The following is a 26405-nucleotide window of genomic DNA, read 5'->3' as shown; positions in this document are numbered from 1 at the left end:
TGTTACTTCTATGGAGTAATTGAAACAACAAATTTAGTACTTTATTTAGTTCAATTTAAATGCAAATATTATTTGGAAATGAGGCTGGCAGTTCATTTAAGATTTTGTTCTTTTTGCGGCTTGAAAATAAAAAGTTCGTCAAGTTTGAGGTCACAACATAGACTGGTACCCGCTGCCCAGTGAATAATAAAGATACACAGCAGAAGGCAACCAGTGTAATACCAAACGCATTACGTATGTAAATAGTTCTTGCGGTCGACACATGACCTTTGACATCAATGATAATGACATGGTGGAAAACTGACGGGCAGCAGACACGCAACCCGGAAATTTTGATTTCTTCTGACTGATTTAGTGAGTAAATTTTAATGAAAGTGTTTGGAAGTTGAGGAACTGATTGAGGAGCACAGTTTCAATAAAAAAAATGAGTGATGGTGGAAGTCTAATTGACGTAACCGACCCAAATTTCTACCAGAGTTTCAAGACTCCTGTTTTCAAAGCGGCACAAGAGGGCGACCTTCAAAGAATTCAGGAATGTCTCCGGTCGTTCAGCGAAGACGAGGTAAAATGGCTTGTTTCTCAAACTGTAGAAAAAACAACGCCACTGATCGTGGCAAGTCGAAATGGCCACCTGAATATCGTGAACTATTTTTTGGAGAAATGTAAAGCGAGCGTTGAACAAGTCGGGTCGGTGACGTTCGATGGAGAGACGATAGATGGGGCTCCGCCCCTTTGGTGTGCGGCAGCCGCGGGCCACTTCTCAACGGTACAGAGTTTGATGAGACACGGTGCAAGAGTCAACCAGACGACATTTTCAAACTCTACGCCGCTACGAGCTGCTTGTTTTGACGGCCATTTTAACATCGTTAAGCACCTCATTCAACATGGAGCGGATATCGAGCTAGCAAACCGCCATGGCCACACTTGTCTGATGATTTCCTGCTACAAAGGACACTTTGACATCGCCCAGTTTTTGCTTTCCCTTAATGCAGACGTCAACCGCAAAAGCATCAGAGGAAACACCGCATTACATGATTGTGCCGAATCGGGCAGTCTTGACATCATGAAGCTGTTGCTGAAACACAACGCACTGATGGACGTCGATGCCTACAACATGACCCCACTCAAAGCTGCTGCCGTTGCTGGCCATAATAACATTGTTGACTACTTAGTTACACGTTCAAATATACCCAAGGCTGAAAAGGTTGATGCCTTAGAATTGGCTGGTGCAACTGCGGTAGACAAGAAACGAGATATGCATCAAGCACTGAGGTACTGGCAGCGGGCCTTAGATGAAAGGAACTGTGACCCTGCAAATGTTATTAAAAAGCCGCCAACAAAAGCAATACCAGCATATGAATGCTCGGTTGAGGTGAATTGTGCAAAAGATTTAGAAAACATGGTTGGAGATCCGGATGAAATGCGCATGCAAGCATTACTGATTCGGGAACGCATCCTAGGACCCACGCATCCTGACACTACTTATTATATAAGATACAGAGGAGCAGTGTACGCTGATTCGGGTAGCTTTGAACGCTGCATTCTACTTTGGATGTACGCCTTAGACATGCAGCAAAAAGCGCTTGAACCCTTGAACCCCATGACGCAAAGCAGCTTGCTGTCTTTTGCAGAACTCTTTGCGTACATGCTGTCAGATCGTAATGGGGAGCGAGTCTGTAATAATCTAGAGTATAACACAGTGTCTGTAGTTTACCTGAAGGGTATCTCGGAGATCAAACGAGGCATGGAGGCGGCAGTTATCGGTCCTATGGCAGAGAAAGAGGCAGTGAACTTCAACCGTGCCCTTCTCATTATGATGCATCTAATGTGCCTCATCGCTAAACTCCAAGGGTCAGAGGACGAAGAAGAAGAAGTCCGACAAGCAACTTACAGATTTCTCAAACTCAAACCAACGGGAAGTAAAGGCGCAACACCCTTACATTTCGCTGTAGAGGAAACCACCTCGTCAGTTGGACGGTATCCAGTATGCAAATTCCCTGACAAGAGAGTACTGGGGTTGCTGCTCAAGTGCGGTGCTGAAGTGAACGCCGTCGATGCGCATGGGAACGCATCCCTGCACGTCGCTGCAAGGAGCTCCTCGGACAGTCTTGTCAAGCACGATCGGGGAGAAATAATGAGGTTGCTTCTGAACCATGGGGCTCACATTGATTCTCGGAATCAAGATGGGAAAACTTTCCTTGATCTAATGGGAGATGATCTGTGTGATGTTTCACAAATCAACTATACAACGCTGCAATGTTTAGCTGCAAGAACAATTATGAAGCACAAGATACGATTTAAGGGCATCATTCCCCAACGATTGGAAGAATTTGTCAAAGTTCACTAACTTTTCTGTCTTTTGTATAGAAAGAAATTGCAAAAGATTCATAAAAATTACCCCAAACCTTAAATTTTCTCCAGTAATATACTGACTGTTGAATATATAGTAACACCAACAATTTTTGAAAACAAAGTTATATTAAAACAAATTTTAATCCCAGAAAATGTTGCACAAATTGTGAATGAATGTAGAGTTAAAAGAAGACCCAGTTGTTTAGTCAAACAGTATGCTTGGTAAATCGTCAAGAGAAACCACATTGTGCACTTCATTTAATATGTGGTGTCACAGTTAACCTTCATCAAAAACTACCTTAAAGGGTCTATGTAACTTTTGTAGGACAAAAAACACAATGTCCACAGATTTACACTAAACTTACACAGTTTGAAGATAATGATAGTAGAAAGTTTCCCTGAAAATACTACGTGCTGAGGTGCTGTAGTTTTTGGGAAATCAGTAGAACAATGTCATGAAAATAATTTTTGTCTCATGAGACAAAAATTATTTTAATCAGATACAAACGTATTTTCATGACATTGTTTTACTCATTTCTCAAAAACTACAGCACCTCAGTAAGTAAGATTTGAATGGAAGCTTTCCACTGTCATTATCTTCAAACCCTGTAAGTTTAATGTAAATCTATGGACATTTTGAAAAAGTACCCAAATCCTTTAAGTAGTCTGTTATTATCCAAAGAGAAACAATCCCATATTGTATACATGTATAGCATATTCAGAAATGACTTGAGTTAATTCTAGGTTAACATTTAAAAGTCTTAATGGAACTCTAAAAACAGTTCAGACTGTGATGAAACTTCACTTTGACCCCCCCCCCCCCGACATCCCTTCTTCCAAATTAGTATAATTGTTTCATTTGCACAGATGAAGATTTTCTTGTTAATGACTTCATCATGTACCAAGCATGAGACTTCATGGGGGCAACAGTTGAAATTCAAAATTCATATAATATATTATAGTGTTACCCTTCATTACTGTGGGAAAATTACCCTTGTTCAGACTGAGCATTTTATTGGTTTGATGTGAAACGATACTTGAGTTTTCACATCTTACTCGTTCAATCAAGGGTCAGGCCGATATCGAGAATAGTCCTAATCGAGAATTGCATGCTGATGATAAATGTACATTTCAGCCAATATGAAAAAAAAATAAAAAATCTCCAAAATCATCAAGATAACACCATTTAGAATTCTCCCATGTTGCATGGTAGGGCTTTTAAAATCAACATAAACACAAAGTAGAAAACATTTCAAAGGCCCTGTTTCAATTCAGTGTTCTTTGGCCAAACTTCTGAAATTTTGTGAAGAGGGCAAACAAATTCAAGAATGCACCACAGTTTGGGAAAAATCCTGTGAAGAACCCTGCACTTAATGTTTTGCCCTTAAATGTTTTTAGAAAGTTTTAGTGGTGCGTCGGGATAAAAACGGAGACAATTTGACACAGTTTTGTGTGCCTGTTAACTTATTATTTAAATGGCTGGATTGCTGCAGTACATTATATATTTAAACTTTCTAAGACTAGATTTGTTGGTAATTATATTTTGTTGCAGTCCTCTATTTTATGATTGGATATATTCTTGATATATCTGTACAATCAATTGTCATTTATATTGTAGCCCTAAGTAGTTGAGTATTATCTTCTGTGGCCTCCATATAATTCCAGGCCTGGCGTCTATATCACATATTGACCTCGTTGGAAATGGGCCGCAGAAGCGCTATATTTGTCAGTATTATAATTGGGAATAACTAAAACTGTTGTTCTTTTTAAACCATGCCAAATATAGAATTGAGCAGAAATTTTAGTTTCACTAAATTCTGTATGAAGAAAAACATTAGCTGCAAACCAGTCATGTATTATAAATTGTATTTTGAAAGGTTAGCATTAATTGTTGGTAAACACTTGCTAAGCTAAACACAACTCCTTAAAGGAACATTAAATAATTGGTTTTTGCTAACAAAACAGTTGCTGGCAGTGTAAGCACTAATATGTAATCCACAATATACATAAACTCACAAACCTGTGGAAGTTTGAGATCGATCGGCCATCTGGGTCACAAGAGAATAGTGAAAAATCGTTTACAAATTTTGCATTGCATCGATTATTTATTTCTCATCAAATATGATATTTCACACAGGAAAGGGATGTTTTCTACTATCATCATAAGACCATGTAAGTTTTCACGATTTTTGTTTCTTACCAATTCTGTAACGTTCCTTCAAAGCAGTGTCATAATTGCATCAGTGATAAAGAATAATATTTTTTGTTTTTACCCTGACAACTATAAGTTACAAGTAATTTGCTGCCCTTAGTAACTACTTGGTTGAATAAGAGCTTGATTCACAGACTACAGTCTTCTCATAAGTTTATGTTGTAAGAAATGCCTTTGATTTTTGACCGATGAAATGGGTCAATAACTTACTAAAAGGATAGCGAATTTAAAGTAGTGTGCTTTAAGTGTCCGCACAATTTGACAATGGCAGAAACAATTGAGCAAAGATTATTCCCTGTGTACATGTGATGCATGTAGATTTCTCGAATATCAAATCAATTGAACTGTATGAGATTTAAATGTGAATAATAGTGCATTGCCTTCTTCAGCATATTTTCAGATAGCTGTGTTTGTCGGTTAGATTTTGATAATCGGAAAATTCTTGTAAAAATTTTTACTCAAATGTACATAATATTCAGACACATGTACTTTGTTTAATAACATTTATGAGTAAACTTCCCAAAAGTAAAAAAAAGTTTAACTTCCCTCATCGGGTATGTCACCTCCGTACTATTGTCCCTTTGTGTGGCCTGTTTAAACTGAGAGTATATTACTCAAATCTAGAGAAGTTTAAAATTGTATTTGGGTGCATAGTTGAAAAGCAAGGTATGCTTACAATTACTGGAATGTTGCATCAAATAAAAGCATTAACATATCTTATGAACATGACTCATTTTCCTCTTTATTCTTCACCCTAACCCTTCTTGGTTTTATGTTTTAACACAGACCAATTCCCTCCTCCCCTTGGTCGAGTACGTACATACACATGGTAGATCGAGTCATCAAAGGTCACACCATCAAAGATCACAATACAAAGATGAAATACTGCCCTCTCTTGATGATTTTACACACAGTTGAGAATGCTTTATGATGGAAAATTCTAGACACTTGTCAACCATAATATTCAATTTGGTTCTAATAGTGAAAAAAAATGGATGTGTCTTTGAAGTGCTAATTATTCAAAAGATATTAATTTACTATGGACTAAGGTGAAGAGAAAATGAACTCCAGAGACAAAAGGAAAACGTCTCCAAAGGGAATGTTTAAGAGAGGGGGATGTTCCACAAAGAATTTTATGTACAAAGGCTATGGGGAGGGGATGATGTTTAGTTCAAGGACAAAGGAAAAACAAAACCAAATTTAACTTCACTGAAATTTCCAAATTTGGGTTGCTTTCTAAGGAAACATGGTACTTTAAAATGCAATAATCAATATGTTACAATTAATAGGGCATTAAGTGAAAAACATGCACAAATTTGAAGAAGTATCATCACTGAACTATCTAGCCGGATCACTTGGAGAGGATTTTGACTGGTCCCCAGTTCGTACCACTGTTAATTGGAGAACACTGGTGTAGATCACAGGGGGCTATCGGGACAGAGGATGTCGAATTAAAAAGCAGTCACCTATGCACACCTTGATCCATAATATTACACTACAGTAAACCTCTTCATCAAGGTTTCACTATAGGCAATCTTTATCATAGAGATTTAAATTGTGGGGAGGGGCGGGGCAGGGAATTAGATGTGGTGATAATTATCAAACTAATGGCTTTTCAGAAGTTGATTTCCCATAAACCAGGGAGAACAGAAATATCAGAGACGATCGGGGCAAAAAATTGAACACGCTCAAGTCCATCATTTAGCTTACATTTAGGCATTTTTAATGATTTCATAATTTTAATGCTACACACATTTGCTTTGATACAAGATACAATGACAACTTGCCAAATTTTAAAACAAATCCGCCTTATTGTGCAACATGTATTGATGATACAACTCCATAATATACAGTGTTGTGAGGGTGTCTGACAATATTCCATTCTGCAAAGCTGTAACCATCAGACAAGGCAAGATTAATAGCCATTAAGAGATTTTTGAACTGGGCGCAATTTCAGACTTAAAGCTATTTAGCAAAAAATACTGCTCAGCTTGTTTTTTTAGCCACGCGAAACATGAGTGGAGTACCAGTTGCAACAATGCAAACTTTGTGGCATTTTGGCTGGTAAAGTTTCTGTTAAGAATTATTTTTCTGCGCTTAGCAATTTTGTTGTGCTTACAGTCGTTACAAAATTTGGCCACTGGGCAGCTAAGCAGCTAAAAGATTCTGCTTCTGCTTATCGCTGCATTTAGCTCTACTGCTATTTTGTAACTACTTTGCAACTGGGCCTTTGCCGAATTTAACACTCGATGTGAAAGTAAAGATTCTTGTAACACATCTATATAATAAAGGGTTGTGGGTTCGAATCCCACCCAAGTAAATATGGCCTTGATATTTGTTCACAGGACTCGGGGAAAGTACTGAGTATACAATGCTTACACACATCAATGTATAGGTAAAAACCAAAAATTAATATATGATATACAAAAACTAGTATCCTGTGAATAACTTCTGCTTAATATAAGCAACAACTCATCATTGAGGATTGAAAAGAGTGGTGAAATTGGTGTTTGATTTTTATGATCTTTATTTCTTAATAATTTGATCAGAACACTTCCTTTATGCCAATTCCAACAGACAGGAATAACAAATGTGGAAAAATAATTTGATCATAAATATTGGATGGTGCCCATTTTTACAAAGTGCTGTGGTGCAATCTTTAGCGAAACGTGCCAGAAAACACCAGGACGAACTCCTACTCTTAATTATAAGAAGTGTACTGGACTTTGCATTATTTTTAACACACGGAACCAACAACTTGACGTCTCATCCCAAAGGACAAAGCAATATTGGTTAAGTGTCTTGCTCAAGGACACAAGTGTCAAGACAAGGACTTGAACCCACACTCTGCTAGGCCCAGACACACCATATGTTATGTTGAATTTACACTCCATATAGGTTGGAATTACACTATTTTCAGTTCTACATTTAAAGACAGGGTATACTTTTTGAAGATCATTAAAAAATTGTGGTATAGAGCGCTGGAGAGCCGTTGATATTATAAAACATTGTTAGAAACGACCCCCTTTGAGGTAATGAAGTTTTAGAAATTGTTCACCCCAAAATCTGAATGTGAGAAAGGCTTTCTCATTTTAGGAATCTGAAAACAATACTATGGTGGTTTTTTCTTTCATTATTTTCTTGCAACTTCGATGACCAATTGAGCCAAAATGTTCACAGGTTATTTTATGCATGTTGGGATACACCAAATGAAGATAATTGTAAAAGAATACCTGCCTTTAAATTGGAAAACTATTTTGTTCTTCAACCTAAAACTGGAACACTTTTTGACAAGCCTCTTCATTTAACTAGGACAACATTTTGTACTTTTTCTAATCAGACAATACTGCGTTTTATCAAACATTAAAGAAAAACAACATACAATAAGTTCACCAACTATATAATTTTCATGAAAGAAAATAAAAAACACTGTTTGAAATTGTTTAAATTATGCAAAAAATGTACACTTATTATTCCAATAAATACTAGTAATAAACTGAAAGCCCGTGAGAAGTTTTGTTTTCTGTAGTAAAGCTGGAGAGATGATATAAAATATTATTAAACATGGAAAACAAATCTTCTTCCTCTTGAATCTGCACTTGAGAAAAAAAACAAGTTTAGAAAGAAGTGCATAGAAAAACATTTTTATATTGAAAGAGAAAACTTGTTGGTTTTATGATGACTGAATAAAGGCACATAAAAAATACATTAGTATTTACATAAGTAAAATTAAAACAATTGATAAAATTGTGTGAAATCTGCACCATTTAATACCGGTAAGCCTCGATGAAAGCTTTCAAAAATTATTTTGGAAAAAAAGGAAACTTATTAAATTTGGTTACGACATCTTGATTTTAAACTATTAATCACAAAGTGCGAAAAACTTGAACTTCATATTTTTTTATATAAATTTTCTTTGGCAGACATATTGCAATAAACTATACAAAGACTTCAAACATTACAATAAATAAATGGTTTTTGTGAAAACAATGTGGTGGCTTTATAATTCGCTTTAAAATCAATAAACTTTATTTAAAATAATTGTTCTCTGTTCTTCCTAAGAGGCCCTTCTGGCCACCTGGAACAAGCTTGTTTAACTTTTGATTCAGCCGCGTCGAATAAGCATTCCCAACAAAACCAAAACCGTGATTTGGTTAGGCTAGGTTTCTGCAGATTTTACAAACTACCTAAGTGTCTACAGAATTCAATTGAAACTGTCAAATGTTGCAGCTTACCAATCCAACAAGTTTATAAAGTTTTAGTAACAGGAAATTATCAACTTGGAAGTAAATAAAGGCTGTATAGGTGGAGAAAATTGATTTTAAAGATAACTATTTAGTTTAAAAAAATGTTGGTTACCAATTCGTTTTGACATAGCCCTCTGAAATTATTTCAGTCAGTGGATTTTTCTGTCAGAAAGTTGTTTGTGGTCTGGGTTGCTAAAACAAAACCCTCTTATAAACCTAAGAAACAGCACACCTTTGTTTCTTGTTCTTATAAACCTAAGAAACAGCTCACCTTTGTTTCTTGTTCTGCTTTGCTTCAAGAGAAGCTAAAGACCCTAAATAACCATCCCAATTGACTTGAATTTCTTTTGAAATTATGGCTGGCCCTGCCTTTTTTAATGTTTGTTTGCTTTTACCCAGTATTTGTTTTTATAAGTCAAAGTGTCTTGTATACTTTTACTATTTGTGTTTTTTTATAAATCCAAATATTAGTCACAAAAAGTAGATTCTGTGAGTAGTATTCAATGCTGTACCCTCTTCTTAATTGTTCTTGTTTATCTCCTTGGTGATGTGAGCGTAGTGAGTTTATGGAGTAGATTCAGTGATCGTGAAGGTAGCGACTTGATGAAGCCTTACTGTATAGTTCCTCAGCCATACCGGCCCTTTCAGTAATCTCTGTTGGTCTAAGCTTTCTTTCCACAATCCCTGCGGTAGGTAAATGTCTCTTTCTAAAGCATGTTTCTTCAAGACTGGTGCCACGAGGAACGTATCACCAATAAGGAACTCTGAGTCGATGGAAAGAGCCGTCTCATCTGAAGGGGCGATCCACCAGAGGGGTCTGATGATGGGGTAGCCTAAATGTAACGATAAGAAATATATTTTTAATCAATGATTTATTGTTCCTATTTGATGTGTACACTTACTTTTACCCTCCCCGTAAAAACAAATATATAATTCTGTTTACAATATCAACCCTAGTAATAGTAATATACAGGGCTCAGTGGCTACAAAATGTTACTACACCAGCATTTTTTACACAAAACCAGAATTAAAATGAGAAAAAAAATTCTACACAATTTACAGAAATTTAGCAAGAAGATTGATCTCATTTGCCTAATGGGAAAGTATGTTTTTATAATCAACAGAATCAAAAACTACACTTTAACACTTGACAATATATGAACAGATGGTAGATGTGAAACCTGGTGTATATAAGTAAAATAGTATTTGAACACGAAAACAAAAATTATTTAGTTGAGAAACACACTGCTTAAAATGGTATTCTTGAAATAAGAAAAGAATCTTATTTCGAAAAACCTTTCGTGTGACACTCCCAAAAACAATTTTCTAGGGAGTGACAGTTTTTTCTAGGGGGTGTAGTTTTTTGCAGTGTGCCAGACCAGGCTTGGCCTCAGGCCTGAGAGCCCCGTACGTGCAGTTTATTTTTTTTTCATCATGATGATAAAAATGTTCTGCTTAGCAGGATACATGTCACATATTGCACTTGTGACATGCTATGTTGGCTTGTAACCTTAATCTCGTAAGCATAATTTTGTTGGTGCTTAGTTATTTTGTAGCAGATAGAGCTATGAAATTGGGTCGGGTATTGAGCCGTAAACACTGGACAAGGGGCAACAGACGATATGGCCTATATTCAGTCTTAGTCTGTTACTGTAAGCAAAACTCACCTTTTGTTATTGCATCAGCCAACAGAGGACGCACCAACTTGTTGTACACTTCCTCATGAATTCTCACCATTTCTCTTGAGATGTTGACAACTTCTTCATCGTACTGCCAGGGCGCTATAGAAAACTGCATTGCAGGCAAGTAAGCAGTTAGCTCCATCCATCGGATGTACAGTTCTCTCTCAGGTTTGTTTATATTATGGAAGTCATTGTCTGTGAAGCCGCTATCACCGATCATGTAGGGTAGAATAAAGGGGTACCCTAAGACACCCATTAAGAGGGCTGTAGGGATCATTGTTAACAGCCCATTGTTATAATTCCATGTTGGATCCTTGTCCATCATTCGTACAAAAATGGGTTGATGTTGAGTTTGATGGGCACATCGGACCTCAACTTGCCGATTGATCTTTGCAACAATCTCAACGAACTTAGTACAGTACAGGTTTGGATCATGGAATGAAACAGACGCATTGTAGCAGCGTGGGACGTAGGAGACTTCCCCTCCGTCAAATTTGAAGGAGTCGATGCCATATTCACGTTGCATCTCCCTCGAGCGGTTGATAAACCATTCAGTCGCTTGTTCATTGGAGACATCCAAAATGGCGGCAACACCGTTCCACCATTTCATTAAGGCGGGAACACGCTCGCCAGGTCCGTTCATCCAATAGTTGTTTTTCACACCTTCGTGGAATGTCGGCGAGTCGATATTAGCGAAGGGATTGGACCACACCGTGACACGGAATCCCATGGTATGCAGCTCCCGGATCATCTGCGTGGCATTTGGGAATTTCACTCGCGCAAAATCTGCCTCGCCATGGAAAGACATGTACATATCACCAATTTCTATCTGGCTGTTTGGAAATCCATGTTTCTGAATCTCCTGAGCGTATTTTAGAACAGCCGACTGGTTAACGTTCGCTTTGTATCTCGCCCACGTTGACCATATTGGATATCTAAACATTCGTTCATCTGGCTCGTACGGTGGTTTCTTAAAATAATTCTGGAGGACGTAGTCATGTACTTTTTTAACATTCTGCCCAGTGCACACGGTGTAGTGTAGAGGAGCATATGCATACTTCCTATTGGGATGTCGATATGGTGAATTGGTATACTCTCCTTTTAAACACACCTCGTTCTTCGTCTGTTCTTGGTTGATGGACACATGTAGAGGAGTGTCTTTATCAACGACGACTGCCACACCGCGGGATGATAACCAGTACCGCTCCAGGACCGAACCAAAAGCGTCCTTCTCCACACTGATGTCCCTTGAAACGTACGGCTGCATGGGAATGCGTAAATTCTCCACCAACCAGTGTTGGTAGTAGACCTCGCTTCCCCCATACCAGTGTGAATCATTCAGTATGAAACAATCCTGCGGACTGAAATCAAGTCTCAGAGCAGTCCATTCTATATTGACACACTTAATATCGTTTGGTTGGGACACATATTCGATGACCATCTCCACGACCGGCGTCTCATCATGCAGCGTTACGTTCATCCAGTGTATACACACGGTATTCACATCCTTGTTTTCCCTCATGCAATCCACTGGCTTCACTCCAAATGGCAAGCCTATCCCTAACTTATCCTTGAAAATGATATTGTCTTCAGCATCTCTAAGCTGGAGCTTCGACCCGATCGGATCAAAGTACATCGGTCCGATGGACACCACAGACATGCGTCCATGTTGGGTGACATAGTACCAGGCGAGCAGTGCAAACGCCAGTACTGCAATGGAAAAAACCATGAACCCATGTCGTGTTTTCTTACTGAGGTAAAACGTCCGTTTGCTGGGTTCGGGTTGATAAGTGATAATATCCTTCCGACTGATTGGAGTTCTTGCACTGCTCATAGGAGGGGGGGAGTCATCGTATCTGTACTTACTATGCATTTATGCAAATTTATGCGTCTCACTCAAAAATTGAAAACTTCTTCTGATGGCTGAACTTGTTGATAATTTCCTTAACGGTGTGAAAAATTTGTCCCAGCTGCTATCGGATATTTACTGTTTCTGCTTGTCAAGATTGCTTCAGTTCCAACTCATTAACTTCTCCTTTCCTTAAATTACGGTTCACTTGGAAAGCCCATGATCTGTCACAAGCTAAAAAAGATCTAACCAAGACCTTGTCTGGATGTACTCTTAATGTTTGTATCTTGTCGTCTTCTACTGACTGGAATGTCCAATGAGACAACTTTGAATTCTAAGACAGACTTTAGGAAGCTGGGAATGTCTTTGCAATTGGAAGATGAGATGATTCTTCTTCAACCCAACCCCTCACTCTGGTGGCCTCTCCTACTGCTTATTCTGGAAATGAGGACAGTTGCACATCGGTTGAGGAGTGACTAGATGACACGCAAGTCACCAAGTCAATAAACAATTCCTGTGGAAGAGACAAAAACAACACCACCATAGCAGATTAGGACTACATACCCTCATCTTGTTTATTTGAGTTTTCTATAAAATAAAAAAAAGCAACTGCTACTGTGTAGAGAATCAAATGTTGTAAAAGAAATTCAAGGTAAACGTGCTCGGCTGTAATCGTTTGATCTGCCCCGCAATTCTCACCTGTCCTTTTCAACATGTACTTTGCTGAGGAATCAATTCAATATTCACAGGGCAAGAATGAAAATGTTGTCGTTCTTAAAATCACAAAAGTGCCTAAAAACAGGTCATGCTTGGAATTTGATTCTTGTAGAAGGGAAACCAACGTTCTTTTTAAAGAGGAACACTTCCTTAAGAAAATCACATGATTAAGGAAACAGGGGTTACCAAAAAGCCACAAGCAAAGCAATATAATTAAATCATCACTGTGTCTGGGAGTCAGTGTCAGGGGTTGTCCAGGGGCCAACTTCTGCAGCAGTGACTAGGGGGTAATTTAAAGGGCTGTACAGGGGCCAATTTTAGGGCTATCCAGGGGTCAATTTTAGGGGCTGTCCACTGGCCAATTTAAGGGCTATCCAGGGGCCAATTTTAGGGGCTATCCAGGGGCCGATTTTAGGGCTATCCAGGGGTCAATTTTAGGGGCTGTCCAGTGGCCAATTTAAGGGCTATCCAGGGGCCAATTTTAGGGGCTATCCAGGGGCCGATTTTAGGGCTATCCAGGGGTCAATTTTAGGGGCTGTCCAGGGGCAAATTTTAGGGGCTAAATTTCAGGGCTATCCAGGGGCCAATTTTAGGCGCTGTGGATTGTCCCTTTTAGTTATATTTCTCGGTTTTAATAACACTACAAAAACTCATCTACAGTGTATAAACACCAGCACTCAGAGACCTCCTATTGTCCCTCTTTTGTTTCTACAGAATGCTTCAGCCCCGTAAACAGCCTGATGAAAATTTTCCCCCAGCCTGACAGGTTAGTTTTATAACTTCCTAGCCTGTGTAACCGGCTTCATTGAGATGCTTCTATTGATCTGAGATCCATCTTTCTTAGTCCGAGGTCAGAGAAGGCTCAATATATTCAGCCCCTATTGATTTCTTTGATGGCATGGTCGGTCAATATCTGCCTACTAGTGTTGCAGGTATACTGTACTTCACATTCAGAGTTATTTCAACTAGTTCAATAACTGACAATTCCCTAAAATTGGTTTCAAGTTTTCAAGAAAACAAACAGAATACACAATGGACTGGCAATAAGGTCACTGTAGAGCCTGTCTATCCCCCTTATAGACTGTGAGTGACCACAAGAGGGACCTAGTCCTCTCTTTACCACTCTCAGCACAAGGCAAACATTAATACTCGTCAAACATGTCAAAGACCAGTATCCACACCTTGTTACTCCTGTGGACATGAAGCAGAGTCAGTCAAGAACAATGATTAACAACTCCCATAGTTGTTTTCAAACATCATAGTCAGACTTGTGGATCAAAACTAATTGGTTTACTCTTTTCATCAAAATACAGCATTTCATTCATATAAAAATATTTCCAGCATGCCTGCTTCACCCTACCCAGACTCCGAACCCATGGTCACTTGGTGGGGCACAGAGCTCCCCGGGTCTCATAAAAGTCTCCCTTTTGAGTTCCCTCAAACTCTGTTTTAAAGGATCTATGTAACTTTTGTGGGACAAAAAACACAATGTCCACAGATTTACACTAAACTTACACAGTTTGAAGATAATGATAGCAGAAAGCTTCCCTGAAAATATTACGTGATGAGGTGCTGTAGTTTTTGGGAAATGAGTAAAACAATGTCATGAAAATAATTTTCATCTCATGAGACAAAAATTATTTTAATCATTTACAAACGTATTTTCATGACAATCTTTTACTCATTTCTCAAAAACTATAGCACCTCAGTTAGTAATATTTGAAGGGAAGCTTTCCATTATCATTATCTTCAAACCCTGTAAGTTAAATGTAAATTTATGGACATTTTGAAAAAGTACCCAAATTCTCCAAGGAGGGCTATCCTCCAAGGCAAGGGTCCAACTTAAGGTATAAATTGTGAACGCTTACTGATGTATCCACACACCCTTTAAAATCAAACGCACTGATGCAGGACTAATTTTTCAGGTCTGATGCTGTCTTTTCCATCTTTTCCCCCTGCCCACATAGTCATCAGAACATTCTTACAAAGAGTTAACGACGGCCTGTCTGACGTGTGTCTAATGATTGCCCAGGCTGGATTTATCGATCACCGTCTTGTGGCTAGATTGTGATGAGTCTGTTTGTGCAGACGACCCAAAAACCATCCTACGCAGAGAGTCATTGGGATGAATGAATACTGTCTGTCTTGCAAACACACTTGATGAAGAGAAGGAAAATAAATATAGAAATCAACAAATGACAGAAAGTGCAGCTGCTCTTCCAGACATCTTGCTAGACAGACGTTCAGTCTTGGTTTAGCCATGTCGTTTTGATTGAAATAATATCATACATGTAGAAGTTTTGACATGAACTAAAATTCTCAGCAAAACAAAATGTACTGACTATGTATTTGACATGTAGCGTCATCAAAATTGTTTGTATTTGACATGAAAACTGTACTTTTATGGTATCTAATACAGTGGCATTTTACACCATTTTAGCGCGAGGTTAGAGACTTGTAACTCTTTCTATTGGAAAATGAGTACATCCCAAGCCTCAGTTTGTCCTTGAAGCCACTCTTTAAGAAAGACTCACTAGCACCAAGTCTGAAGTTATATGAAGGCCCATAAGTGCCTCATGAAAAATGTCTCATCAGGATTTCAATTTCCCAACAGACAATCATTGAGTCTTATCCCTGTAAGAATGAGTTACCAAGACAACCATAAAGATGTGTCCCATCAAAGACCAAGAATTGTCTAATCTTCCTGTTTGACAATGTATGCTTTTTTAGCATAATAAATGCACATGAAATAAACTGTTGCTATAGTGACTAAATCATACATTTTTTATGAACATTTGAAAACATGACGGATTACTGTGGTGTCTGTGGGACCCACTTTCACACCTGCTATATATATATATATATTTTAACAGGGTAAGGATTAGGAAAGCCTGTTTGACAACACCTATATGTCAGACAAACATTCAACCACTCCCTGGGGATCCCCGCATCGGCGCGCCAAACCACAGTAGTACATTGTAAAGCCATTGTCAGTACACGCAAGTAAACATCAAACTTGGATATTACGCTTGTCTACCTCCATTGCCTGACACGTTGTACGAGATCCAGTTACTGAGCTTCTAGTTTTAGTATTTGTGCAAAGCGCTATACTTTGTGGCAGATAACACTAAAAATATAGCAGTGTTAGTCGGACAGCTAGAACAAGTAAGATAGTGATAGCGCTTAACGACTAATTTATTACATAAACAACTACTCCATCTGATGCAAGTGCTACCACTACCTTCCTTGTCATACTTAGTGGTAACACCATGTGACTTGCTGTCTAAAAGATTTCTGTAGAAACTTGTTTTACTGTATTCTACTAAACGACTAATTAATTACATAAACAACTACTCCATCTGTTGCAAGTGCTACCACTACCTTCCTTGTCATACTTAGTGGTAACACCATGTGACTTGCTGTCTAAAAGATTTTTGTAGAAACTTGTTTTACTGTATTCTACTAAACGACTAATTAATTACATAAACAACTACTCCATCTGATGCAAGTGCTACCACTTACACTACCTTCCTTGTCATACTTAGTGGTAACACCATGTGACTTGCTGTCTAGAAGATTTTTGTAGAAACTTGTTTTACTGTATTCTACTAAACGACTAATTAATTACATAAACAACTACTCCATCTGTTGCAAGTGCTACCCCTACCTTCCTTGTTTTATACTTTGTGGTAACACCATGTGACTTGCTGTCTAGAAGATTCTTGTAGAAACTTGTTTTACTGTAATCAACAACCACAGAACAAGTTTTGGAATACGAGGGGATTCTTAATCTAAAAATAACTTTTTCGTTTGACTACTAGACTAGTGAGCTTAGATGATCAGGAGATGGAAGTGGAAATTAAAGTCAAACCAGGGCTTAAGAGCAAGGTACTATACTATTTAAGGGTTTAACTTGGTATTAAAATCTTGTTGAAAGCCTGTGCGGGCTACCTTTTCACTCTACAAAAAAAGAAGAAAACAAATCCATAAAAGGCTATAAAACTTCCTGCTCATGGTCATGCAAAGGCTTCACATAATACTTCTATTCAAAATTAAGTATTAAAATGTCATTAAAGATTTTATTTGAAGAAAAAAAATACTTAAGTAATAAAATAGGCCATCAAAAGTATTTCCAATTATGAGCATAAAGTGCCTTTTTGTTAAAATGCACTTTATTACTGCACTGACTTAGCCTGCTTCAGAGCATCGTACTGCTGGCGTCATGGTACCATCTGCACTGACTTAGCCTGCTTCAGAGCATCGTACTGCTGGCGTCATGGTACCATATCTCTCAACCCTAAACTCTAACCATAAACCCTTATTAATAATAAACTAAGTGCATTTTACAATAACATCTCAATGCGCTTGACATTAATGCTCTGGTCATTGGGCCAACAACATTCCTTTAATCTTTCTCAGCTCCCTGAAAACTACATAGCCAGAGCTGCCGTGTGCTCAGAAAGCTTTTCCAGACACATTATCAACCTCTACGCTCGCAGGTACCCATTTAAAGGTTAGAGACAATCATGTACATGTATTCAAGTAGTAAAGTATCTTGCTCAAGACCCACATGTCATGACGAGGTTCCAACCCACACTCCGATGACTTAACCACCAGAAATTGCATTTGATGCTCTTAACCTAACCCTGAAGCCAACTCTAAGCCATATCTAGCATACATTTGTATTAGCAAGGGCTGTCGAAACATAGTGGTGTCAGAACAGAGAACAGTCACAGACCCTGTACATGTACTGTGCATCAGGACTGTATGCGATATTAAAGAATGCCATGATTCACAAATTAAATTCACCATGTTTTTAACAGTATGAACGAGACGTCCTTCGCATGCAGTGTAAGCAACTCCTACTCCAAATGTTGTAGTACGTTGAGAACACCATAACAACTTCCCCTTGCAAAAAATAGCCCATTTAGAAAAAGGGAAACTTAATATTTGCTGGCTACGGTTCAATCCCCTGTGGTTTAAATTGATAGGTACTACTTATTTAGGATTCCGACGTTAATCTGCGGGGATTTAGCTTGTTTATCCCGTGCAAAGAAATAACATTCTGATCAGCTCGTAAGTGCCTTGAGAGGATCTAAAGGTGTCATGCAAGAAGAAGGCCAGAGGAATCCTTAAGACTTTCTTAAGACTTTCTCTCAAACTGAGCCCTAAAGGCGCTGTCTGATTTGTGGGAGAAACCTCACCTCTTTTTCCCCTTGAAGAGTTGTTTTGAGACTATTTTTGAGTGATATGACATCTTAGGGACGGCATGCGCATGATTGGACAATTTGAGAGCTTGAAACATAACTGGGAAGCATGGTTGTAGGTCTGAAAGGGAGGGGGGTGGGGGCATGAGTCGACTATTGGTGTTATAAACATTTTCAAATCACTACTGATAGAAAAAAAGTAAAACAAGTTTGACAAAATAAAGCTTAAAATTTCATGTTACTTGAATCTGTTATGAATAAATAAAGAAATTTGCCACTCGCACCAGATAATTTGTACAGCCAAAATCAAAATAATAAATTAAATTAAATTTGTAACATTTTTACCAGTGTTTTTTTCTTCTTCAAGAAATCAATTTGCTAAGCATGAAATGTCCTCCAAGTTGTTTCCGTTTTCAAGAAGGGAAGTTGAATGTGCTTTACAACCAAAATTCTGTGTTTTGAGAGAAAGTCATGTTTGAAGTTGAACTATTTTTCAAACTGATTTCCTTTTTCTTTTTGATAACAATTTAAATCAAATTATCAATAGGTAATGTTTGGACTGTCTCTTTAAACTATTTAGTTGATATTGTAAACCATTACATGGTGCTTTGTAAAGGAATACACGTAGGTCGCAGACTTCAAAATGTAGTTCTGCAGTCCTTGCAGGATAAATACTGTAGCACTTAGAAACGTAGTACCATGGGTAGTACTAATGTTTAGTACTACTATGGAATTACTTCATGCATAACACTTACAGCCTAATACTGTAGGACCAAAGTAATGTTAATTTACAGACGTTTATCAGTCATTGTCAATGTACAATAATCACACAACAGATCCATCAAGCTTCTGCATTTACACCAAAGACATGGTGGGGTAATTGATTTAAGTGTAGTACAAGACCATCTTGCCCTTTGGAAATGGCTGAGTCAATTAATTAGGCTTTGAGAGAGTCTTAATTAAACTGGTATCACATTATCAACATTATTGATTGCTTGTCCAATAAGGAAACCAACAAATGACATAAGATAAACAAGATGGGAACCAGTGGACCAATGATTAGGATGACGTTTGCAAGCCTTCATTCTAAACCATCTGGGTTTTTCAGTTATTGTTCCACGGAGTTACTCATAGCGTTCTCGATTGACGTATGTTGTGTTGCAAACAATATTTGTCATCCATTGTTCCAATAAAGCAAGCTGCAAACAACAAAGGACACAGATTGACAATTCTTCTTCTTCTTATTGTTATTATCAATGAATAAACCACAGAGGAAACTGACTGTGTTTAAAATTAAAATTTGTGGTGAACACAGACAAAAAGACTTTGAACCTGTGACCTCCTGAGTAACGTGCTGGCGCTCTACCAACTGAACTGAGCTCCAATGTTAGTCTTCCTATATTGTATATTATCTTTGGTCGGAGGTGCCAGTCAACCTTAAACTGCTGTAAAACGTGCCATTAATTTCACCAAACCCAGTCTAACTTAGGATTAATCTTAGGACTTAGGACGAGTTAAGTTCCGTTTTCCTAGATGTTGGATGCATTGAACCCATCCTAAGTTAGGACAAGTTACTTGAGATAGGATTAATCCTAGCTTGATGCTTGATGAATAACCACCTAGAAAGCTAACAGCTGTTCGGGAAATCGGCTGCCGGGGTCACAGGCCATTAACTATTTTTTTGCATTTATACCAGCGGTCCTATTGGTTGGTAAATTGTTTGCAACAGCTGGTATTTATGTTTTCTCAAAAAAACTTTGTCAGGATTAATGGTTTTTGTAAAACTACAATTAAGTAATAAAAATTAAAAAAACTGTGGAAAAAAAGAACAATTCGCTGGCTCAGGACTATGCAGTTTATATGGTTTTTATAAAATTGCTTTTGTATATTTTGGAGCTCCTGGTAAATGGAGTTTATTGATCAAGAGTGGTCTCCAAAGTAATTGTTGGCAAAAAGAAACATTTTCTGTTGATTTTAATTAAAATAATTTCATTTATATTATTTTATTTCATTTCTTTGATATATTTAAAACCCATCTCAAAACAATTCTTTTTAAAAGACATTATCTTTGACTTACTACATTTTTTTTATTGCCTTTTCTGTGGTGATATATTGTTGATGCTCTCTTGAGATTTGTTTTATGTATGACGCTATATTAAAAATAAATTATTATTTTTTATATTTTTTATTTAACAACCTTTTGATTATTACGAGTATGAAATTGCAAAAATTGAATGAATGACCATATAGCATCAAGACAACCAATTACTGTGTACTGGTTTTATCCTATCAAATACTGCCTTCACTTCATGCAGACAAACAACAATAGCAACTGCACTATTTGTAATCCTACGGGGCCTGTTGAGATCAAGGAATAAATTCATCAAAGATTTAAAATCAAAAAGTGCAGTCAATCTCAGCATAAATGGATAAGGTGATAATTTGATAAAGATTGTCACTGTTGTATTTGTCAGTGATTTGCTCTCCAGTTCCCACTTTGTCTACTCTCTACAGGCTTTTTTCTATTTACTATAATTATTTCATTGTAATATTTCAAATCACAAGACAGAGCAAAATACATTTGTGTACACAGTCCTGGTATTTCACAGAGGCAACAGAGGCAATTGCCTCCATGCCCCTGGTCACTGCCTTGGGTACCCCTTGCAATTGCCTCCATGCCCCTGGTCACTGCCTTGGGTACCCCTTGCAATTGCCTCCATGCGCCTGGTCACTGCCTTGGGTACCCCTTGCAATTGCCTCCATGCGCCTGGTCACTGCCTTAGGTACCCCTTGCAATTGCCTCCATGCCCCTGGTCACTGCCTTGGGTACCCCTTGCAATTGCCTCCATGCCCCTGGTCACTGCCTTGGGTACCCCTTGAAATGTTCTAGAACCAGTAAAAATGTAAATTTCCCGCATCATGGATTAGAACTATCTTGCCTTGAGCCAGTATCATGTCTTGAACACAAATTAGCACAAAAAGACATCTTCTTCCACAAGGTTAAAACATGACAAAAACTTGAAACAAGTTCTCACAGTATCCTAGGCCATCCTTCTTACCCCCCCCCCCCCCCCCACCCCCACCCACCTTCCAGGGTTTTAGTAAAAGGGTGTCAAAGTATGCTGGGAAGTTAATCCTTTACAGTACATTAACGTTGGTTATCTTGACAGCTTGTCTGATGTTTAAAGCCATTGGACCCTTTTCGGTAAACAGTGTTGTCCAAGGCCCACACTTTGTGTACCACAACTTCTATATCAAATAACAAACCTGTGAAAATTTAGGCTCAATCGGTCATCGGAGTCGGGAGAAAACAACGGAAAAACCCATCCTTGTTTCCGCGCGTTTCGCCGTGTCATGACATGTGTTTCAAATAAATCCGTAATTCTCGTTAACGAAAATTTATATTGTTTTGCTGTTTTCTCAAAAAGTAAAGCATTTCATGGAATAATATTTCAAGAGAAGTCTTTCACCATTGCCTTCTGTAAACCCTGTAAGTTATTTGTAAATCTGTGAACTTTTTTTTTTTTCCTGAACCGAAAGGGTCCAATGGCTTTAATGCGATAAATTTAAAAAACAGATCATTTCACCGTACCTTTTTACAGGTTACTTTACACTGCGGTCGTGATTACACAATAAGACTAGTATTTGAAGAGTCCGTCTCTGCAGTTAAATGGAGACCCTTCAATTTGTTAAAGGGATTCGATCTTTGCACAGGCCACTCTTAATGTAGGTGTGGACATGCACTTCTGCCTTGATCAATCAATGCAATACAATCTTGTCCAACTGAACTTTGGATTCCTTACATGATGATACTTGAAACGTATGTGTACATTCGTATTGCACATATTATGTATGTCCGCTTACTATGATAGAGAGCTTATTATGTTCAAAGAAACAGGACAAGTATATTAGCAATCTTCGCGGTAACAGAGATGCCAACATTGAATTTAAAAAAAGAGTAGCATCTCCCAAAAGTTAAGGGCGAGCGCAGCTTGGGCTCCCTAAACCGATTTTTCTTTTACCCTCTACAATGCTAATTAGCTCATTTTCAGGCATTGTCGTGAAATAACAATTACCTCTGTATGCACCACCAGAACAGCTACAAATGTTTATAATGGCCAGTGAAAAAAAAATTAAAAATTCCCTCATCTTCTGACTTTGTTTAAAAAAAAAACATAACAAAGGGTGGCCTTACTTAAATGTTTTTGTTTTAATGGTCAGAAATGCAACAGAAAGCTATTGGGCGAGAGAGAGAAAAAAAAAAAACGTGTTCGGATTTTGGGCAAAAAATACGTGTCCGTATTTTGGGCATTGTCTGGACATCGGCACTACAATTACTAGTAAGAAAGCATGGAAACTGTCTAGCTTAGATCTCACAGGCCACTCAGTTGAAGGTATTTTTGTTCAGAAGGTCTCCTTTTTTGCCGCCATTATTTCTTACTTTTTGTGCCAAGCTTCGATGAAGTACATGTATCGTAGGAGGTCCTGTTTTCGAGGTGTCCCTAAAATCGTGGCAATCCTTTTACCTCTCTGTGCGCGATGTAAACAGTCCCTAGATAAAAATTGTGTGGTTTTATTTGCCAAGCAAAGAGTCTCCTCTCCCTTGACCAAAACTTAGAAACACGTAAGGCTCCACTGGATATTTGCACTTGTAAATGCAAAAAGTTTGGTATTTTAGGCATTTCTACAAGGTACAAAAATATGTCATAATGTTGAGGCCATATAAAAATATTTGCCAACCGAAAAAGTTTCATCAAACACTATTTCAATTCACAAATCATGATGATCAAACCATGTGACTGAATATTTTGCTGAGCATTCTGGAAAAAAAATACAGAGGCTTAAAGAAGCCATGTGCCTTATATCATTTTCTAATATTTTTTGAGATTTTTTTTTTTAACCCTCCGATCAATATTATTATTATTAACATTAAAATTTAAACGATCAGTTTGTTGATTCAATTATCACTGTTTATTTATACGCTTTGTTATAAATTTTAAGAGAAAAAAAAGGGGGAACAAATAAATAAAAATCAGATTTGAAAGCCAATGATTATTCACACTTTGTTTTATTGAGTACTATCGTAGCATCGTAGTCACGGCTCGAAATCGTATTTGCTACGCCCAAATCGTGTATGTTGGTATCTCTGCGGTAAGCAAATAAGGGTGGGGCAGGGAGCCTTAGAGGTCAAGTAGAACACAATGCCTATCTATCAGGAAGTATTTATTTTATATTTGTGTGAAACAAAGAGACAGATGAAACAGAAACCTGAAATCTCTCAAAAGGTACAATTTAAGAGCTAGAGCACATTTATGTGCTCAGCAGCCCATGGCAGCAAGCTGTAATTGTAGTACTCAAAACATGATCTCAAAGTAAGAAGGAACAAACCAAAAGCAGTGCATTTGTTTATTTTTTTTAAATCCAAATTTCTAAACCATCATTTCTGGCAATTAAGACAAGCAAAGGCCAGAACGAAATGGATCAAATCGGTCGGTCAGTCAGTCTACAGATTGGAAATGTTCTCTTAAAAGTAGACTTTTAAAACACCCTTTTTATTAATTTTAGATTGAACAAGTCAGTAAATTTTGCAACAAAAATTCTTTCAATATTATGTCACACCGGAAATTCTGTGAATAAACATGGCAGCTGAAACTTTCATAGGACAAAACTTTGTGAAGAGATACATGTAGATACAAACATTGACCATTAACCTGAAATTTTTTTTCTTTCAAAACTTGTAAAAAACAAAAAAAACAACGTCATTTGCAAGCATTGTTTACTTCCTAAAACAAAAGGTATTGTTTGGAAGGACTGAGATAAACAACAGATATGCAACATCAGCAAATTTTCAAATATTTTCAAAATTTACAAAAATGATAATTACTTACAGATGGTTATTGTTGAGATACAATGGATTCACATGAACTTCACAGCAGAATGTCTAAGTTGAGCCTTGAACAACGACAGCCCTGACGATGAACTGCTCTTACACAAACTGACTTCATTTACTAGTTGCTGGATTCAGAGTGGAACTGTGCAGCAACCTGACATTAGTGCTGCTCAATTTCCAGCGGGTAGAAAAGCCACCAAAGCACATGTAATTAATCCGCATGGCCACATCACCAGCTGGAATGGGAACGGCCACTACATCACCATCGGTGATTCCATTTTAATCTGTAGGTAGAAAGTGAAAAACACCCAGGAGAACTTTGTCAAAACCACTTAGTAAAAATATCAAAGAATTCGCATACAATTCTGTAAACACGCCATAAAAGGGTTTCAAATGGAATATGTAAAGTCAGCGCAATACAAAGATAGAGATCAAAATAGCTGGCTTTGTGAGCTCTGGATTATCATAAAAGCATCCAACATCTTCATGTAAAATAAACCTTGCCTCGTTCATTAGAAGGGGTATCTTCTTTGTTTTGTTGTGCATTAAAATTCAGAGATGAAAACCACTTATGAGAAGTTTTCTTTCTGGTCATAATTATCTAAAAGCATCTAGCACCTTTGAGTGAGCGTTATCTTCTTTGTTTTTCGTGCACTATTTGTTTCCACACAATGCAGTAAAAAACAGCCGCATTAAATTATCAAAAAAAATTTAAACACTGAAAATTTTGTTAGCAGGAAGTACATGTATTCTCAAAATCGGACTATTCATGGGAGAATCCTGCCTTATGATTCTTGTAAAGGAGTTGTTTTAGTTTAGTTCATTATTTGTTTCAGACATCCACCTAATACTATGTTTGTAAGAAGGTGTCTTGAAGACGATGAATATGTGTCTCAGCGAGAAGTATTCTCAAAGGCTGGTTAGCTTGGTTTATTCTCTAGAGCATCTTGTCTCCTCAGTGAGTTTTTTCCACAATCTATTTTCCAAGAGACGCAGATAAACCCAGACAATGAAGCAATCTATTGAACACATCTACATGTAAGCTTGGCCCATCTCAAAGTACCCCATTCACAATGTTCCTCTTAAGTTTCATCGGCTTAATTTTGTTATTGACAATTTATATTTTGCATTTTTAGCATGATGTACTTTAAACGGCAGAAATGCACAGAGTAATTATACAATAATCAAGTATATAAATAGTTGGGAAATTTTCTAAAAATACACATTCTTAAAGTGATTATGTTAGACCAAAGATGTGCATAATCATCCTAAGTCTGTAGGCTTGAAAGCTTTTGTAAGATAAATTCTTGAAGTATTGTGTGAGTCTCATTGTCTGTTTGTACATTTGAGATGCAATTTAAGTAAAGTGCTCCAAAATACATATGTGGACACCAATTTTAACAGGTTTACTTAAAGCCATTGGACCCTTTCGTTAAACAGTATTGTCGAAGGCCCACACTTCGTGTTTCACAACTTCTATATCAAATAACAAACCTGTGAAAATTTAGGCTCAATCGGTCATCGGAGTCGGGAGAAAATAACGGGAAAACCCACCCTGGTTTCTGCACGTTTCGCCGTGTCATGACCTTTGTGTAAAATAAATCCGTAATTCTCGCTATCGAGAATTAATATTGTTTTACTGTTTTCTCAAAAAGTAAAGCATTTCATGGAATAATATTTCAAGAGAAGTCTTTCACCACTACCTTCTGTTAACCCTGTAAGTTATTTGTAAATCTGTGAACTTTTTTTTTTTTTTTCTGTACCGAAAGGGTCCAATGGCTTTAATTCTACAATCAGAACAAAACATGTTGTTGTTTTTGTTATTGTTGTTGTTGTTGTTGTTGCGGAAGGTTATGTTATTTGTTCACTTGATTGAACACAAATTTTCCTACATGGATCAACCTATGAACAAGAAACATTGCAAGAACACGCTGCTAGTCCAATGAGAAATCTCTCATTGTTCAGCAATCCATTGGTGTTAACATGATAGGCAATTTCGCTTGAATTTTTACCTGTTAATGAAAAGGTTAGTTAGAAATAAATGAGTAAAAAAAGAATTGACAATTTGAAAAGAAAAGTTTCAATGCAAAATAGCTGTGCCTCAAGTCTGTAAAAACTGTGTATTTCACACATGACTGACTCTGTGTTAAAATGCTGTATATTTCTCTGTCTGTGTGTTTCGCACAAGAATGCCTCTGTGTTAAAATGCTATATAATGTTGTCTTTAAATTACTACTTATTTATTTTAT

The 26405-nt window shown here is 37.5% G+C and overlaps 2 protein-coding genes across 2 annotated transcripts in view; one reads left to right on the top strand and one right to left on the bottom strand.

The window, feature by feature from the left end:
- Nucleotides 1-290: 290 nt before the first annotated feature.
- On the top strand, nt 291-2720 carry LOC117296129 (protein fem-1 homolog C-like). The gene has a single exon (XM_033779003.1). The coding sequence runs from the start codon at nt 425-427 to the stop codon at nt 2345-2347; it is 1923 nt and encodes a 640-aa protein (XP_033634894.1). The 5' UTR covers nt 291-424; the 3' UTR covers nt 2348-2720.
- A 3544-nt stretch (nt 2721-6264) lies between these two features.
- LOC117295442 (myogenesis-regulating glycosidase-like) overlaps nt 6265-26405 on the bottom strand; it is a 41118-nt gene continuing 20977 nt past the window's right edge. Inside the window, exons 3-5 of the mRNA XM_033778102.1 lie at nt 24155-24440; nt 10479-12856; nt 6265-9644 (exon numbers count right to left, since the gene is read on the bottom strand). Coding sequence (XP_033633993.1) covers nt 9376-9644; nt 10479-12366 — 2157 coding nt within the window. The 5' untranslated portion in view covers nt 12367-12856; nt 24155-24440 and the 3' untranslated portion in view covers nt 6265-9375. The remainder of the gene's footprint in view (nt 9645-10478; nt 12857-24154; nt 24441-26405) is intronic.

Source organism: Asterias rubens, chromosome 10 (genome assembly GCF_902459465.1).
Source record: "Asterias rubens chromosome 10, eAstRub1.3, whole genome shotgun sequence".
In the NCBI taxonomy this organism is placed as follows: domain Eukaryota; kingdom Metazoa; phylum Echinodermata; class Asteroidea; order Forcipulatida; family Asteriidae; genus Asterias; species Asterias rubens.
The sequence above is the reverse complement of the archived record's forward strand: the minus strand, read 5'-3'. Positions and strand labels throughout refer to the sequence as shown.

Coding starts and splice junctions, on each gene's coding strand:
- LOC117296129 (XM_033779003.1), top strand. CDS start 425: ATGAGTGATGGTGGAAGTCTAATTGACGTAACCGACCCAAATTTCTAC.